Here is a 19,765-nt window from a genome sequence, read left to right on the forward strand (position 1 = left end):
GGTACAGATGGTGGAGAGAGGAGGCATGCCTGACCCTGCCATATAGGAATCAGCCTTGGGCTGTTGATTTTGATTCTTCTTCCCCCTTGTGAAATTAGAGTTCAGATGTCTCCTCCATGCAATTTTTACCCAAGTTTTTCAGGATCACATGGTATGACTGCTCTCTGGTCCCTCTGTGTGACCTGTAGTAGACTAGGACTGTCATCAGGCATATTTTCCTGACGCCAACATAGCCATATTTATTGCCTACTAGCCACTGTAAGCCTGTCACTTCCCAGGTTACAGCCTGTTCAAATTCTTACACCAAACTCTTCCCCAAAATGTTTTTCAGAGGACCAGCCTTGCTATTTCTTCAGGCTTTATTTGGAGGGCAAGATACAGATCTTTTCTATGCTTAGGCAGGTCATCCCCAAACATAAAGGAATGCCTCATCAGAAGTTCTCATGAGAGGGACTATTTCGCTTTATTAGGATTTACTGGGTGATCTGAAGGAGGAAGGCGATTATATCCTCACAAGGCTTTTGCTGAGTTCACTGAGGGTGGGAACTGTCTGTTTTACTCAGTTTGGTGTCTAGTACATAATAGAATCTCAGTAAACATTTTATTGAATGAACATATGAATGACTCAGGTTCCCTGTCTATGCCCATGTGAAAGACAATTTTTCTGTCTGGTATTAAACATTTTGCCTTCGGTTGCAGTATCTTCTTGCTTTAATACTGGTACATTGAGTGTGGCAGATGGGTTGTGTCTTAGGCTGGTTTCTCTAGAGAAGCAAAACCAGTAAGGCATATAAATATATATAGAGAGAGATTTATAGAAAGGAAATGGCTCATGAGGTTGTAGAGGCTGGAATGTCCCAAGTTCGTGGGTCAAAATAAGGGCGTCTCCTGATTTCATGCAGCCACAGGGGCTGGCGAACCCAAGATTGGCAAGTCAGAGAGTAGGCCTCTTGTTCACAGGCTGTGAAGATCAACAAATTCCAAGATGGGCAGTCAAGACCATAGGTAAGCTGCTAGCTCAAGTCTCAAGAACCAGAGGTCAGATTAAGAGGAGCCAGCTGCAGGATTCAGCCCTAGCAAAAAGCCCATGAACCTTGCCAGAATGTCCACTTATACTCTATGAGGGCCACATACCCAAGGAAACACTCTTTCAACTGTTTGGCTACTCACAGAAGATCCCATCATGGGGGTGATCACGGTATATCAGATCTCAACATAGAAGTGATCACAACATGATACGACTGCCAAACCACTGAGAATCATGGCCCAGCCAAGTTGACACACGATCTTAACCATTACAGGTTGCAAGAGGTGAGAAACACCAACTTAAGAGAAAAGTGAATTCTAGACATGATACAGTGCAGTCAAGGCAGAATTAACCACGACACTTATAGCAAGGACTGAACTTACTTCTCTAGTGTCAAAAACATTAAAAAAAAAAAAAAAAAAAGAAGAGGTAAAACCATTGAGAAAATATACATTTCACAAATGTCCTTCTCTGCTCTAACGATACTCCCTGAGAAATTCTCTTTTATTATTATTACTTGCTGGCCTTTTTCACCAGGGTAGGTACACAACTGATGTTTATTAGGTAAATTTCAGTACTGGGAAGAAGTTAAAAACTGCTTTTGTAAACTAACTTAAGGCTATAGCGCTAAGAAAACTTGTTGTCTAATATGATAGACTATGAAAAACATTGCTGTTTGAAGTAATATAAGTGAGAATGGAAAATTCCCTTTTGCCTAAAAGGATTTGCAACCCAGGTGCAGAACTTCAAGTAAGGGACTTAGGGACAAAACATTTCACATTTATCTTAACTTCGCAACATCTGAGAAACAGAACCTTGAGTCTACTTCTCAGCCCATGCTGGTAATTAGATTATATTTTTCCTAACAGAACCTTAAACATTATTTCTAATGGGACATGGCCAAAGGCACACAATACAACCCTTTTCCTTTTGAGTGATTGCTGCTTTCTCAATAAAAATTTAAACTGACGATATTGAAGGAAGAAATTCAAGCTGCACCAAAAGCATTGGTGGAAAAAGGGCTCCAGTAATTGATGGAATACTCCTTGAGATGTTTCAACAAATAGATAAAAAGCTGGAAGCACTCACTCATCTATGGCAAGAATTTGGAGGACGGCTACTTGGCCAACTGACTGAAAGAGATCTATATCTGGACCCATTCCAAAGAGAGATGACCCAACAGAATGCAGAAATTATTGAACAGTATCATTAAAATCACACACAAGTCAAATTTTGCTGAAGATAATTCAAAAACATTTGCAGCAGTGCATTGACAGGGAACTGCAGAAATTCAAGCTGGATTCAGGAGGGATTTCATTGCTGATGTCAGATAGATCCTGGCTTATCTTATTCATCTAGTGCTGCTGTAACAAAAATACAAGTGGATGGCTTTACCAAAGAGAAATTTATTTCTTCACAGTAAAGTAGGCTCCAAGTCCAAATTCAGGGTGTCAGATCCAGGCGAAGGCTCTCTCTCTGTTGGTTCTGGAGGAAGGTCCTTGTCCTCAATCTTCCCCTTTTCGAGGAGCTTCTCAGGCGCAGGGACCCCAGGTCCAAAGGATGTGCTCTGCTCGCAGTGCTCCGTTCTTGCTGGTATGAGGACCCCAAATCTCTGATTGTTTCTCTTTCCTTTTTCTCTTGTAAGATAAAAGGTGGTGCAGGCCACACCCTAGGGAAACTCCCTTTACATTGGATCAGTGATATGACCTTAGTAAGGGTGTTAGAATTCTACCCTAATCCTCTTTAACGTAAAATTACAATCACAAGATAAAGGACAACCACACACTACAGGGAAACATGGCCCAGCCAAACTGATACACATGTACTTTGGAGGACACAATTCAATCCATGACATGGCTGAAAGCAGAAATAACCAAAAAGATGTTTGCTTGTGTTTTATTGACTATGCAAAGCCATTCAGCTGTGTGGAGCATAACAAATTATGGGTAACACTGAGAAGAATGAAAATTCCAGAACACTTAATTGTGTTCATGAGGAACCTTATGTAGATCAAGAGGCAGTTGTTCGGACAGAACAAGGGGACAGTGTGTAATTTAAAGTCAGTAAAGGTGTGCATCAAGGTTGTATCATTTCACCATACTTACTCAATCTGTATGCTGAGCAAATAATCCAAGAAGCTGGAGTATATGAAGAAGAATGGGTCATCAGAATTGGAGAAAGACTCTTTAGCAACCTGCATTATGCAGATGACACAACCTTGCTTGCTGAAAGTGAAGAGGACTTGAAGGACTTACCGATGAAGGTCAAAGATTACAGCCTTCAATATTGATTACACCTCAGTATAAAAAAACAAAAATCCTTACAACTGGACCAATAAGCAACATCATATTAAACAGAAAAAAGATTGAAGTTATCAAGGATTTCATTTTCCTTGGATCCACAATCAATACCCATGGAAACAGCAGTCAAGAAATCAAACGGCGTATTGCATTGGGAAAATCTGATGTAAAAGATCTCTTTAAAGTGTTAAAAAGCAGAGATGTCACTTTAAGCACCAAGGTGCGTGCGCCTGACCCAAGCCATGGTATTTTCAATGGCCTCATATGTCACTGAGTGAGCAAAAAGAAAGACCCTCAATGAGATGGATTGACATAGTGGCTGCACTATGGGGTCAAGCATAGCGAAGAATGTGACAATGGCACACCGGGCAGTGTTTCCTTCTGTTGTACATGGGGTCGCAAATGAGTCGAAAGTGACACCTCACCAACAATTTCCCCAGACCTGCTTCCGTTCAGTCCTTTCACCTTCTGAACAGAGTTCTGTGATACCCAAATCAAAGGAGATTCCTATGTCTTCTATCCCTTTCTTTGAATCATGCACCTTAAGACCAAACCCTATAAAAAGCCCCTTAGTGCCCCCTCAGTGAGGTGCTCCAAGTTTCCCCATAATACACGATTGCCTAGAGTTAACAAATTTAACTTTCTTTGATGAGCTTTACTGATGTAAGTTGCCTAGCTGTCATTGTTGCTTGCACAGTCGACGTTCATCAGCTTGGGGTAAAGACAGACAGATTCATATTGCCTTTATAAGCAACAGCTAAAGTAATGCTTGTGTATGGGCATTGCAGGCCCAATCTACTAAACATTTACAATTCACAGCGATTTAATCTTTGTGAGATGAAAAAATTGTAGCAGCAAGGCGATGCTCCAGAAATCAGAGACTCCCAGGTTGGAAAGACTCCCTCCCGCACCGAACTCAGGCGGACCCTGGGTATCACAGCTCAGGACGACCAAGAGGCAGCGCGCATGCGCAGTGCCCGTAGGCCCCGTCCGTCCTTTCCGGCGCCTAGGTTTCCATCCGGGTCCTTGTGTTCCGCGCTCCCGCGCCGGCGGCGACCGCCCGGTGTTTGTTGGGTGTTGATTACTCCCGCTGCTCCAGCTTTCGAAGAGCCGGTGGGTCAGCGGGTGAGTCTAGGGTGGCAGCCTGGAAATGGGAACTCAGGCGATTGCCCTTGGCGTGGCTGTTGTACCATCGAGTGTGCTTTGTGCGGAGACGGGGCCCCGGGCGGATTCGAGGTCCCGGGCGGATTCGGGTCCCGAGCACCTCGAGGCAGGGGCGACTGGCGCTCCGGCCCTTTCCCCTCAAGCCCAGCAGGTCTTCCTTTTGGGAATTGGGTCCCTGGCCCCTCCTATCCGGCGGCTTTCTCCTGACACTTCTCCGCACACTTGTTAGAAATTCGTAACAGTCCTCCTGTCATTTGCATTCATTGTAGTTTGCGGAGTGAATGGGCCCAGCAGCCCTCCCAGTTGAAGTGGGTCGGCATCCTCCGCCTTCCGGGCAGGGACAGCTGACATCTGTGCTGCTTCTCGACTCTCATCGGGATCAGTCACGAACACGCGTGGCCAGGCCACCCCTGCCCAGCGCGCTTCTTCGTGGCCCGGGCTTCAGAGACCTTTTCAAGTTAGGTGCAACATGGTGTAGGTAAAAGCTCAGCGGGGATTCTGGAAGTCCAGGTTCAAGTCCTGGTCCTTCTGTTAACTAGCTGTGCAACCTGAATGGTGTGTAGGTTCCCATCCGGCTCTCAAGTTCTCAGACTTTCGTTGAGCAGTCATTTCCCCAAGCGATGCTCTTCCAGAATGAATCGGCACGGGAGGGAAGACGAGGAAGGGGGCGGTGCTGGGTCCCGTTTTGAGTTTTATCTGGTTGTGATGCCAGAGAGTCGCCCTGGGCCACAGCAGTTTGGATTTTGGGGGATTGGGAAAAGGCGCGTTTGTTTATATGAAGAAGATGGCAGTGGGTGTGTAAGTATGTGGTGAAGACATTTTAGTTTCCTGTGGGTGAGGTGATCCAGACTTTTGAAGGTGAACTCTGTTACTGTAAATAATTTAAAAAAAAAAAAAAAAACAAACTTGCTTGTGCCTTGGTTTGGGGGACTTGCTTGAACCTCCTTGCAAGGAAGTCAGCATGCCTGTTCTTTTCCAAATTTAATTTGATTATAAACCTGTAATATTTGTAAAAGTACGGACTCCCTAAACCCCATTTCAGATCTGTTGGGGAGTCTGGGATTCTGTATTTTTAGTAAGTTTCCTAAGTGTTTCTTACTGATAAGGCACTTTGTGAAAACCTTACATTGGAAGCATGAGTCTGAGTCAAATAGACTTAGTTTTAAAAACCCAGTTCCTTCCATCACTTGATCACTTTAAAGCATGGGCGGTGAACTTCTCAGTGTCTCAGTTTTTTCATGTGAAAAACGAGAATGATGATTTCTACCTCAGAAAGTATTATTTAAGTCCTTTAATGGCCTTGACCTTATCTTTTGTGTCTACAGAAACTAACATAATACTTGGCATTTAGTAGACCCTTGGAAGTGTACTGAACTGACGTAAATAAGATAGCATGTAAAATGCCAATAGCAGAGAAGACACTTGGAAAACTCTACTGTCCTTCCTTCTCCTTACCTTTCAATTTTTTGTCTTTATTAGTAATCCTTTTCTGAGTATTCTTACTAGAAACAAATATATTTCTTGATGATCATAACAGCAAATATTCCTGATTCTTTGGTATATAACTTTAAAATTGCTTCTGACGTTAGATTATTGGTGAATTTAGATGGAGGCCAAGCCCATTTGTGGAGCTGAATTTATGACTTATTATGTAAATTATCATCAGTAAATGCTGTAGATCTCTTGTTACTGTGCCAGAATTCTAGATCGTAATTCTTTTGTTGTTATTCCAGAATTCTAGATCATTGTGTTTTTAAAGACATCATTTAGGCTCCATGTATTATTTTTTAACAAGATTACATTGTAGTAAGACCTACTTCATCGCCTTAAAGAATTTATTAGTCTATGTAAAGTGCGTGGGTAAATAACTCAGGATTACTGAAGCCATGTAGAAGGATTGGTGGTGGTAGTTGATCCATTTGAATAGAAAACTAAGAATTAAAATTTTGGAATTATGGTTTAGAAAACAATATAAATGTTATGAATCTTGATAATAAGTAATGTATCTTACAGAAGGAGCCCTGGTGGCACAACGGTTTGGAGTTAGGCTGCTAACTGAAAGGTGGGTGGTTCAAACCCACTCAATGGTTCCGTGGGAAGAAATGACCTGGTGGTCTGCTTCTGTAAAGATTACAGTCTAGGAAACCCTATGAGGCAGTTCTACTGTCATATAGGGCCGCTATGAGTCAGAATCAACTTGATGGCACCAAAACAACTATATCTTAGGGAAACCAGGAGGTGCCAAGAAGTATGAGAATGCTAGCTTTCATAACTTTCATGGTGATCAACCCACACTGTCTAAAATGGAGTCATATAGTAAAAATTTCTCTGATCTCTTAATATTTGTACTGTAATTTTTCTTAACCTTAGAGGAATCTTTTAGGAACTAAAACTGCTTTTTGTGGAAAAAATTATTTTTCCCCAGAGGTCAGCAGTTTCTTTACTTTGTTTTCTTTTTCTTTTGTTGCATTCAAGTAAAATTAAATTTTTTATTAAAATAGCATATCTAATATCCCATTGTTATAAAATTATTTCCGTATATTCTATATGTGTGCATAGAGAGATGAAATTATTTCTGAGTGGTGAAATTTGGGTTGATTTTATTTTCTTCAGTTTATGTTTCTGTGTTGATTGAGATTTGTACAATGAATATATATCATTTTACAAAAACACTAACAAAAGGGAGATTTGGTTGTTACATTATAAGAGCTCTGGATTTTAATAAGTAACTCAAAAGTCGTTGCATAATCATTACTACCGTTAATGTGCAGTGAAGAAATGAATACTGCTTTGTTTGCCATTAGGGTATTTTTATGTTGGTTTAGTAAGATACATTATCCCTGTAGACGCAGCGTGGTATGGTATCTTTGTAATCGGTTTGCTTTGATTTGAATTCTGGCACTACCAGCATGACCTCAGTAAAGTTGTGTGGGTCCCTTTTCTCATCTACTAAAACTGGGTGTTATGTTTATTTTACAATATTTTTGTAAAGAAGAATATATGAATTTACATGGCCTAGTCCACTGCCAAGAGCCCAGAGTCTCCTCAAAAAAAGAACAACTATTATTACTGTTTTAAACTTGGAGATGTGACTGGTTGTATTTTGTACATATGCGTGTCCTTTTTAAAGTCATCAGTATGTTATACTTTTGTCTGTAAATTACCTAAAGCGCTCTACAATGGACTTTTCTCAGGATTGAACTTCTTGTCCTGGACGCTGTGCATCATCATAATGAGGCTTGTAATTCTTGATAACTATGACTTGGCTAGTGAATGGGCGGCCAAATACATCTGTAATCGCATCATTCAGTTCAAACCTGGACAGGACAGATATTTTACCCTGGGTTTACCTACAGGTAATAAACTACTTTGTCCATTTTAGATAGTCAAAATGGTGGGATTGTAGGGTTTCTCTTAGTATTTTTCTCATTTGCTTCTTGCTGTATCGCTGGTTGACCATATTAGTGTATAATTAAAATAAGTCAGAAATAAATATACATTTAGCAGGTAAACTTAGTTACTATTTTCTTGTGTTGAGATTCTGTCTCACCTACCACTCCAAAAGGCAATAGGAAATATCCTAACTAAAGTTATTGTCGTAATATTTTTTATAGCTTTCTCTAATGATCTTTCCTTTGTTTGCTTTTAGGGGCATTACTTTTCCTGTTCATATAATTTATTAGTAGACAAGCCTTCTTATTAATTGTTAAAAGGTACCTGAAGTATGTACTATTGCTTCTTAATTTCACCTCATATGCCTTATACTGTCTTATTAGCGCTTTGCTATATCTGTGTTTATTTTTGTTCTAGAAGTATTACAAGTGAAACATTTGAAGACTGGTGTGTCTATCACAGAATAAACATAAGCATTAATTGCATATTTTATTGGACTTAGTTCTATTAAGGATTCCCTTAAAAAAATAACCAGGTAGTATCATTGATCTTATGGCACTGTATTTGGTATTGTTGACCTGTGACTTCCACAGGAAATAACATTGGACCTGGAATCAGAGCTGCAACTTTCTTGGTGATGACATGCCATTTTATGCTATATCCCTGAGCCTTGGTTTCCTTACCTATAAAATAAGGATAATAATAGCTTATAACGCTGTTTTGAGGCTTCAAATAATATAGCGTATGATGCTTTGAATATTGTAAATGCTTTATTAATTTTAGGTTTCTGTAAGTGTGTTCTTTTTTGACAGAATATCGTCTCTTCCTGCTCCTCCTTCCATACATGCCAACTACATACAAGCTACAAATCATAATTTTTTTTCTACTTGGGTAATTTCCACTAATAGTATTTTTTAGCATATTAAATTGCTTTTTTGTTTGTTGTGGTTTTGTTTGTTTGTTTTTTGTTCCAGAGCAGTAGATCTTGGTGAGAGTGGCAAAGGGGCGGGGGGCGTGGTTAAAAACTACGCACACTAGCGCTCTGCCTCTTACCATCCCCACTTCTGATGTGTGAGCCCTGGGTGTTGAACATGGCTTCCGTATAAATTTGCGTACTATAAACCTGGGTTACACTCAGGATAGTAGCCCTAATTTCTTCTTATCTTAATTATGCAGCAGAAATAAACAGTAGTTCAAGTGTGGGGATAGAAAAGCTTCAAATGTCAGCAGTGCTAAACGTGTGTTTGTATATTTAGATCTACAACTTATGCTTTATTTTGGAGAGCATAACTGCCTACTAATACACCTGCCAAGGCAGTGTCTCCGGAAAAAGCTTCGTTGACATTTTTCGTTCTACATTATTGACCATTGACAATGTTAGTTACACCCTCTCACTGACTGCTTTTGACTCTTGAACGTACATATCTGTAGTTGCAAGTATCATGCTGTGTTGTAATTGTCCCTCCACCAAGCACAATTTCTGGGGATTATCTGCTCAATATATACTCACTGAAGTGATCTTAATGAGCCTGACATTTAAAGCCTTCCGTGCTGTAGGCCTGACCTGCTTCTCAGCCTTAATTCCACCACTCTCTTACCCTGAATCATGCTAGGCAAACTGGACGGCTTATAGTTCAAAAATTAAGGCTTGAACTTGCTGGCTTCTTTACTTTTACTCATGTTGTTTGCGTATAATACAGAGAAAACTGCATGAGCTCTAGAAACATACAGATCTAGATATGAATCCTTGACTTTACTGCCATGTGAGATTTGGCAAATTCCTTAATCTTTTTGACCCAATTTTTCCATCTTCAAAATGAGAAAGATAATGCGAGACTCCCAAGGTTGTGGGGGTTTGCCTGAGGTAATGTAACATCAGCACAGCATCTAGCACACGGTAGGCATACGGGTGTCATCTCTGAGCCTTCCTCTTTTCCCATTTTGCCCTGCCCACCTTTGACTTTTGGAATTCTTCCCCTTCTTAAGCTTTCAGTTGAAAAGTTATCCTTTTTGACCCTTCCTGGAATAGACTTTTCTCTTTTGGTTCATTGTAGTATTCCGGACTTTTTTTAAGATTATTTACAATGTTTTTCCATTTGTCGTGAGTATTTTCTACTTGTTTTAGTCCTATTTTGTGAGTTCTCCCAAGACAGAAACAGTCTTAATAATCTTTGTCTCAGCCATGTTAGTTCTTGCTAAATATTTACTACTCTTGAACTTCCTTAGTATTTTTTTGCCAGAGACTACATGGGGTCACCGTGAGTCAGAATTGACTTGAGGGCAATGGTTTTTTTTTTTTAGTTTAGTTTAGTTCTCTCAGACTTCTGCCTGCTATTTGAGTAGAAATTTTCTGTGCAAGTTCTCCCTCCGCCGCCATGATGGTGGGTGGAATAGAAATCAATACTCCAGCCAGGACTGGAAGGACCAGGTAGCTAGCTTGTTATAAGAATGCAATCAGTCTAGCCTTCCAGATTAGAAATAGAATGAAAAACACAAAGCAAATTTAGAAAACAAGAAAGACCATTCCCAAATGACTAAATTCATTTATATTTATTGTGTCATATAACACAGCAGGAAACCCTGGTGGCATAGTAGTTAAGTGCTACAGCTGCTGACCAAAAGGTCAGCAGTTCAAATCTACCAGGCACTCCTTGGAAACCCTATGGGGCAGTTCTACTCTGTCCTATTGGGTCGCTATGAGTCGGAATCGACTGGATGGCAATGGGTGGGTGATCGCACAACACCATCAAACAAAATTCTCTTTTCAAATATTAATTTTAAAAAACATGTAAAGGAATCCATTATAAGCAATAAAACTAAGAAAACACATGATGTATTCAAAGCCAAGATCCCATTTCCTGCAAGTCCTCTATCTTAAACTTCTCTTTCTCACTTTACGTTACACATTTTAGTGGAAATGTGCTGAAGATAATACAAAATGAGGAACAGGAGGCCCAGTTAAACAGGAAGGCTGAAGTCCTTTCCTCAATCCTTGTTAGTTTCAGAAATTATTTTTGAAAGTAGGGACAGTATTTAAATTTAGCTCCAGTTTGCCCTTTGATTTCACTAAGCGGTCAGCACTTGACCCTTTTGTGTATCGTTTATACTGGAAATCCTTCTCTAATAAAGATTTTTTTCACAAAAAATGGGATGTTGATTTTTCTTTTAATTTAAATGTGCTCTTTAGAAGTTTCTAATCTTGGAATTTCAATAGTAATTCTAGATACTCAACAATTCAAGAATAGTTTTTCAAACTGTAATTTCTAGTGATAGATTTCCAGGTTTATTTAGAAAATTCTACAAATAATAGTTTTTTTCAACTTGGGTAATTTCCATGAATTGTACTTTTTAGTATATCAAATTACTGAAATTTCAAGGTACCCTGTAAAGAGACTACTTTGTTTAATGTATATTTGTTAAATATGTGTTTGAAGTAATAACTACCTAATAAATTAGAAATATAGAATAATTGTTAAATCAGAAAAGAATAAAGTTAAGAACTTTTTAAAAAACAGATTTTAAAGTTATATTAAAAAATGTAATCTTTATCTGTTTTAGGGAGTACACCTTTAGGATGTTATAAAAAACTAATAGAATATCACAAGAATGGAGACCTTTCTTTTAAATATGTGAAGACCTTTAACATGGATGAATATGTTGGTAAGCTATGTTTGAATACATTGGGTATATTTTGTATTTTTAATAAAATAATATGTTTCTAAAGTATAATGTAGTGCTTTGTGATGAGGTTGAGGGTTTATATAAAACTCTTTATGATGACAGCACGTAATAGTGGAAGCGTGTTAGACCAGAGAAATCAGACGATCTGTATTCATCCTGGGCCCTGCCACTTATCAGTCATGTAACCTTGAGCCAATCCGTCACGTTTCTCATTCTCTGACTCTTTTTTAAGTCTTTTCTTAAAGCAGGGTTAAAACCAATGTTGTGGTGGGGATAAATTAAGCAATATGTGAGTAAAAGTAAATTGTAAAATATTTTTTCAAATATAATGTTAATATTTATTTCAAGCCCTGAAGCTTTTCTTGTTTATTGAATGTTAACTTGCTTAACTGGAAAGGTCTGTTATGTGTAGAAACTCTGTGTTAAACTTTAAACTTGGAATCCATTTTCAGTTTGTGTACTGGAGGATTATTGGCAAGTAAAAATGTACTAATGTATTTTAAGCGACAAATGCTTTATAGGCATTTTATATGACAGCATAAGTGAGAGCCAAAGAGCTGTTGTGACTCGGTATGCTTCACATGCATTTAGAAAGAGCAGAGGCGAAATGCAGGCCAGCAGTTCAGCTGAATGGCTGATTAATTTACATCGAGCATAACACAGAAATCAGTGCGTTGGTTAATACTTTATGCATTTGAGAGGTGGAGTGGAGTGTGTAAGCAAACATTCACTAGCCTTTCTGTGTTTGAATCCCAGCCTTCCTGTGAGCTCTGTGACTTTGGGAAAGTTATTAAACTTACCTGTTCTCTAATTGTTCATCTGTAAGATGAGAATGATAATAGGAATTCCTTAGGTGTGCATGTTAATAGAGTTAATACATCCATGTAAAGTGATTAAGATAGTTCCTGTCATGTAATAAGCATATGTTCCACATAAAATGCTTTTAAATTGAATATGGTATAGAAGGGCCATATAATTTAAGTAGCATTTATGGCTTAATTAGAAAAATAAACTTTAGATTTATTTCTGGAAATAGTTACATTTTTATTTATTAATTTCATATTTAGGACTTCCCAGAAATCATCCTGAAAGCTATCATTCTTATATGTGGAATAACTTTTTTAAGCATATTGATATAGACCCTAATAATGCTCATATCCTTGATGGAAATGCTGCAGATTTGCAAGCAGAATGTGATGCATTTGAAAAGAAAATTAAAGAAGCTGGAGGAATAGATCTTTTTGTTGGAGGTATGTAAAACATTTTGCCGTTAATCAATTGTTAGTATTTGAATTAGGTGTTACAAAATTTTTTTTAAAAAAGGCATCACTGTGTAATATAAAGAATGTCTGTGACTGTTTATAATACCTATTTATTCAACTACTGATTTCTACTTTATTTTAATTAAAAAAAACTTAAAATTTTAACAGTTGGAATTGTCTAAATCATGTCTTAAGAGGTAGGTCCCAATCTCTGCTACACTTCTAATTTTACCCTGTTAGGACTGACAGTTTACTACACTTTTCAAAAAGAGTATCTGCGTCCTTTCCTCGGTGATAACCTTATCCTTTTAAAATTTCTTTAAAATTCCAACCTATTTGTCATGGATTGAATTGTATCCCCCCAAAATATCTGTCAACTTGGCTAGGCCATAATTCCCAGTATTGTGTGATGGTCCACGTTTTTGTCATCTGATGTGATTTTCCTGTGTGTTGTTAATCCTTTCTCTATGATGTTGATGAGGTGGGACTAGCGACAGTTATGTTAATGAGGTAGGACTCAATCTACAGTATTAAAAACCAAACTAAACCCAGTCGATTTCTGACTCATAGCAATCTACAATATTAGGTGTGTCTTAAGTCAACCTATTTTGAGATAGAAAGAAGCGAGCAGAGAAACGGGGGGACCTTATACCACCAAGAAACAAGAGCCAAGAGTATAGCGCGTCTTTTGGACCCAGGGTTCCTTTCGCTGAGAATCTCCTTGTCTGGGGAAGATGACAGGGATTTTCCCCCAGAACTGACAGAGAAAAAGCCTACCCCTAGAGCTGGTGCCCTGAATTTGGGCTTCTAGCTTCTAAACTGTGAGAGAATACATTTCTCTTTGTGAAAGCCATCCACTTGTAGTATTTCTGTTATAGCAGCACTAGATAACTAAGACGCTAACCTTATCTGATTACAGGGTTGAATCTCTTAAAGTTTGTTTAAGGAACTGATGGATTTTAATGCTTCTATACTGATCACTTAAGTTGTTTCGTCTCACTGAGAAGTCAGTTAAGAATGATGTAAAACTTCTGTTCATTATTAGCCTTTAAACCAGTTGTCATCTAGTCAGTTCTTTCTGACACATGGTGACCCCATGTGTGTTAGAATAGAGCTGTGTTCTGTTGGGTTTTCAATGGCTGATTTTTTTAAAGTAGATCACCATGCCTTACTTCCAACATGCCACTGGGAGGGACTTGAACCTCTAACGTTTAGGTTAGCAGCCATTATAATTGTCTTTATAAATTCCAAAGTGTGTGAATGTTTAATTGACCAAATTCTACCTGTAAATAATACATAACCTATTGCCATTGAGTCAACTCTGACTCATAGCGACTCTGTAGGACAGGATAGAGCTGCCCCACAGGGTTTCCAAGGAGCTACTGCTGGATTCGAATTGCAGGCATCTTGGTTAGCAGCCAAGCTCTTAACCACTGCACCATCAGGGCTCTAAATAACATGTATGTATGTGGAAAACCTGGTGACGTAGTGGTAAAGAGCTATGTCTGAGTGGTTTAGAGCTACATCCGCTAACCAATAGATTGGCAGTTCGAATCCACCAGGCACTCCTTGGAAACCCTATGAGGTAGTTCTACCCTGTCTTATAGGGTTGCTATGAGTCAGAATTAATTCAACGGCAGTGGGTTTGATTTTTGGTTTATATGTGAAGGTCATTGGATGGCACAGGTGGTTAAGCACTTGACTACTAGCCAGAAGGTTAGCACCACCCAGAGACACCTCAGAAAACAGGCCTGTCAGTCCCCTTTCTAATGGTCACAGCTTTGAAAACCCGGTGGAGCATATCTACTCCATACACATGAGGTCACCATGAATCAGAATCATGTAGATGTATATTTTCTGTGTGTATATATATACACACACACATTAAAAAGTTGAGGCTATTATTTTAAATATCTAAAGAACTTGATTGAACATTTATATTTTAAATGAATTAGGTACATAATCTACCACTGAAACTAGGAAAAAGAGTTTCTTCTCTTGTAATGACAGTATGGTTTCTTGTCATCCATAGAAACAGCTGGAACAGGTAGCTATAATTACAATCAGAATAGTATAATATGAACTAAACCAAAACCAAAATTGTTTTTGGTGCATTTTTTACTATTCAACTAAAAATACTAAAGCCTAAGTTAACAAGTTTTCTGGATAGGTCTTACCATGAATTTATTAGGAAAGTGCTCGTAATTACATGAATTAGAGCTTCCATAGAACTGTCCTGAAGTTAATCTGCGATTGAGGTGATTGGATGCCCTTAAAGTCAGGCATAAATTTGCATCCTGTTTCTCCTGCTTATTGTCTGTTCATGGCCTTGTAAATTAAGTTTAATATAATAAGTCATCAGTAAAACAATTAATATTTACCAGTCCAGAGTTGTGAGAATTAACTGAGCTATAATATATGTGAAATGCCTCTCACAACTAACTCATAAAGTGTAACTGGAAATAGTTGTGTTTTCAGTGTTCAGTCTTCTCTTTGTCTTAGAACTCTAGATGCTGAAATAATTTTTCCTTAGTTTATTGAATTTTCTGTTGAGGTTTTGACTGAATTACCTTTCAGGGCATTCCAGTGAGACTGAAATAGCCTCTTTGAGGAAATTTTTGTCCCTGCCTAACAGACCAATGCCATGTATTTTCCTGCATAGATGGGGTGATTATTTATCTGAGCAAGAAAATCCATGTTAGACTCTTGCTTTTTAAAATAGAAAATTATCTGTGTTTTTAAATAAAATTTGCTAACATTGCTTCAGTATTCCTAGAGAACATTTACCCTCCAGTTTTGTCCATATAACTCAATTTTGGGATAATTTCCGTTTTGCATCTATCAAAATAAGGCTAAGACAATAGGTGTTTTAGAACATTTAAGGAATATACTAAACCATTCATTCTTTAAATTTTCTAAACTGTATATCAGAATCAAGTAGAATCACTGGAATATCCTATACCTGGATCTGTTTATCTTAGTTATATCAAGAAATGTTTTTGCTGATATACCATTATGTAAAAAAAAAAATGTTAATTGTTAGAGGTTCATGATTAAAAATGTCTGCCTGATTTTTTTTTTCCCTTCTTCAGTTGAGGACTTTTTTTTGTTAATTTGTTGACCTTAGGTAAGGATCCATGGACTTCAGTGCCAGGAAATAGACTTCATTGGGGGAAGAAAACAAACAAAAGAAACTGATAGGAACGCTGTAATTCCAGTTTGTTCTTTATCTGCTTTCCAGAAAGCATTTATATATTAATGTGATTTCTGGTAGAATTCTCTTTTTTCCTTATAACTTTAAGTCATTTCTGATTTCTTTTTAGCTAAAAGTTTTTGGTACATTTCCTCACTATAAGCCATCTCAGTTTTCCTTGGAAGTAGATGAAGTATTAATTAAAATTATTTATGCTTATCACTGACTCTTAACTACTACAAAGAACTTTGTTTTTAGACAGATTTTTGTTTTAACTTTTCTGTAGTTGTTTCCCCCTACCCACCCCACCCCACAAAAAAAAAGTTTTAAAGGAGTTTGCTTGGCTCCTCCATTAGCATTTTCACAGTAGTCTTGATAATTCAGGGTCTGAAATTTTATAGTTACCATTCTAGTGGACATAATCACTTTGAGCATAGGGAGAGAAGGGTTAGTTTATTGCATTTTCTCTGAACTTTTTCCTATTTGGGTATTGGGATACCTTATTTTTGGAAATGTACTCATACAGGAGTGAATCTTATTTATTTGTTACATTTATTGGTTTAGGTTTGCAGGAGCAGTGGTGGCACAGTGGTTTTAAGTGTCACCTGTTAACCGAAAGGCCTGCAGTTTGAATCTACCAGCTGCTCCGCGGGAAAGATGCAGCAGTCTGCTTCCATAAAGCCTTAGAAACCCTGTGGGGCAGTCCTCCTCTGTCCAATAGGGTTACTATGAGTTGGAATCAGCTAGACAGCAGTGGGTTAGGTTTTTTGCGGGGAGGTATCATTGGGTTGTAAAGATGAGGCTTGGTGTCTGGATCTTACTACTTACCCTTCTTTTGTTCCAGGGTTTGTTTAATAAAAACACTAAGAACTGAACCAAATGGGATCAAAATGTCAGCTTTATTAAAGGTTACATTGGGTTAGAGATTGCAGGTGGGGCTTGAGGCACAATGGGGTTTCCAGCTCCTCCCCTGTGAATTAAAAACAGTAGAGTGGCTTCACCAAAAGAGTAAAAAGACCACCTACAGACTGGGAAAGAATTTTCAGCTATGACGTCTCAGACCAGCGCCTGATCTCTAAAATCTACATGATTCTGTCAAAACTCAACCACAAAAAGACAAACAACCCAATCAAAAAGTGGGCAAAGGATATGAACACACATTTCACTAAAGAAGATATTCAGGCAGCCAACAGATACATGAGAAAATGCTCCCGATCATTAGCCATTAGAGAAATGCAAATTAAAACTACGATGAGATTCCATCTCACACCAACTAGACTGGCATTAATCCAAAAAACACAAAATAATAAATGTTGGAGAGGCTGCGGAGAGATTGGAACTCTCATACACTGCTGGTGGGAATGTAAAATGGTACAACCACTTTGGAAGTCCATCTGGCGTTATCTTAAACAGTTAGAAATAGAACTACCATACAACCCAGAAATCCCACTCCTAGGAATATACCCTAGAGATACAAGAGCCTTCACACAAACAGATATATGCACACCCATGTTTATTGCAGCTCTGTTTACAATAGCAAAAAGCTGGAAGCAACCAAGGTGTCTGTCAACGGATGAATGGGTAAATAAATTGTGGTATATTCACACAATGGAATACTACACATCGATAAAGAACAGTGACGAATCTCTGAAACATTTCATAACATGGAGGAATCTGGAAGGCATTATGCTGAGCGAAATGAGTCAGAGGCAAAAGGACAAATATTGTATAAGACCTTGAGAAATAGAAAAAACTGAGAAGAACACATACTTTTGTGGTTACGAAGTGGGGAGGGAGGGAGGGAGGGAGAGGGTTTTTTATTGATCAATCAGTAGATAAGAACTGCTTTAGGTGAAGGGAAAGACAACACTCAATACAAGGAAGGTCAGCCCAATTGGACTGGACTAAAAGCAAAGAGGTTTCGGGATAAAATGAATGCTTCAAAGGTCAGCGGAGCAGGGGCGGGGGTCTGGGGACCATGGTTTGAGGGGACTTCTAAGTCAATGGGCAAAATAATTCTATTATGAAAACATTCTGCATCCCACTTTGAAATGTGGCGTCTGGGGTCCTAAATGCTAACAAGCGGCCATCTAAGATGCATCAATTGGTCTCAACCCACCTGGAGCAAAGGAAAATGAAGAACACCAAGGTCACACGACAACTAAGAACCCAAGAGACAGAAAGGGCCACATGAACCAGAGACCTACATCATCCTGAGACCAGAAGAACTAGTTGGTGCCTGGCCACAATCGATGACTGCCCTGACAGGGAGCACAACAGAGAACTCCTGAGGGAGCAGGAGATCAGTGGGATGCAGACCCCAAATTCTCATAAAAAGACCATACTTAATGGTCTGACTGCGACTAGAGGAATCCCGGCGGCAATGCTCCCCAGACCTTCTGTTGGCACAGGACAGGAACCATCCCCGAAGACAACTCCTCAGACATGAAAGGGACTGGTCAGCGGCGGGGAGAGAGATGCTGATGAAGAGTGAGCTAATTAAATTAGGTGGACACTGGAGAGTGTGTTGGCAGCTCTTGACTGGAGGGGGGATGGGAAGAGAGAGAGATAGGGAAGATAGCAAAATCGGCACGAAACGAGAGACTGAAAGGGCTGACTCAATAGGGGGAGAGCAAGTGGGAGAAGGGAGTAAGATGTATGTAAACTTACATGTGACAGACTGATTGGATTTGTAAATGTTCACTTGAAGCTTAATAAAAGTTAATTAAAAAAAAAAAAAAAACAGTAGAGTGGAAGAAAGAGTGCGAAAATGTTAATCTACTATTGCTCACTCCTCGGAAATGGAACAAGAGTTCCTTTCCCTCTATACAAATCAAAAGAAGGAAATATATACTCTCACAAGTTCTCAGTATTCCTCTGATGGCAAAACTGATGGATGGATAAGGCATATAACACAGTCTCTGACTCATCCCCAGCAGTACAAAATGCAAACAATTTCGTAGATAGAATCTAAAGGTATTATCTTTAGGTATTTGTTTAAAGAGTAAAATATAAGAAGACAAGGAAGCAAACTATCCTAATTTGGTTATGTGATTGGGTTCTTTGGTTTACAAGTAACAGAAACTAACAAGGGGACAAAAAACAAAAGCAAATTTACTAGAGTGATTCTAAGGTGACCCCCAGAACGGAAGGAGGAGTTGAAATAACCAATTCTTTGGAAGGATAAGAACTGGGAAACCTCAGATCTCAGAAGTAGGAACTCATCAACCTTCTCTTGCAGTGATGTTATCAAATCCTTCAGTTCTAGATGTTTTCTTTCTTTCTTTGTCCCTAATCAAGTTTCAGATTCTCCAGAGAAAGATTCTGATTGGTTCAGCTTGGGACATGTACTTATGCCTAGGTCACAGTCACTCAGTCCAAGAGAGATGCAGGGTATTATGGTTGTTCTGGTCCTTGTTCTGTTGTACATAGGATCTCTGTGAGTCGGAACTGACTTGATGACACCTAACAACAGTAGTCCTTGTGATAAGGGAAGCAGAGCAGAGGAGAAGGCCAGAGGTGGAAGAAACGATACTGAGCACACCAAAGAGTAGCAACCATCCATTTATTCACCTGTTATTTATGGAGGGCATCCTGTATGTCATGTGCTGCTGTAAATGACAAGGATATGGCACTGAAGGAGAGAAATCCCTTATTCATGAAGTTCACATTCTATACCGCAGAATTACCCTTTGGGTTAGCAGCCGTAGCGCTTAACCCCTATGCCACCAGGGTTTCCCACAGC

General features: G+C 38.9%; 1 protein-coding gene across 7 annotated transcripts in view; it reads left to right on the forward strand.

Annotated features, from left to right (window-relative positions):
* Positions 1 to 4,320: 4,320 nt before the first annotated feature.
* GNPDA2 (glucosamine-6-phosphate deaminase 2) overlaps positions 4,321 to 19,765 on the forward strand; it is a 32,144-nt gene continuing 16,699 nt past the window's right edge. The window contains exons 1-5 of one of the 7 annotated variants that reach the window (XM_064285865.1): positions 4,338 to 4,452; positions 4,761 to 4,948; positions 7,686 to 7,847; positions 11,443 to 11,544; positions 12,633 to 12,815. In XM_064285865.1, coding sequence (XP_064141935.1) covers positions 7,724 to 7,847; positions 11,443 to 11,544; positions 12,633 to 12,815 — 409 coding nt within the window. In that variant the 5' untranslated portion in view covers positions 4,338 to 4,452; positions 4,761 to 4,948; positions 7,686 to 7,723. Of the gene's footprint in view, positions 4,453 to 4,760; positions 4,949 to 7,685; positions 7,848 to 8,183; positions 8,205 to 8,229; positions 8,420 to 8,680; positions 8,776 to 11,442; positions 11,545 to 12,632; positions 12,816 to 19,765 lie in introns of those variants that run through there. The other 6 variants (XM_003411325.4, XM_023549852.2, XM_023549853.2 and 3 more) reach the window with 6 other exon arrangements.

This window comes from Loxodonta africana, chromosome 5 (assembly GCF_030014295.1).
Source record: "Loxodonta africana isolate mLoxAfr1 chromosome 5, mLoxAfr1.hap2, whole genome shotgun sequence".
Lineage (NCBI taxonomy): Eukaryota > Metazoa > Chordata > Mammalia > Proboscidea > Elephantidae > Loxodonta > Loxodonta africana.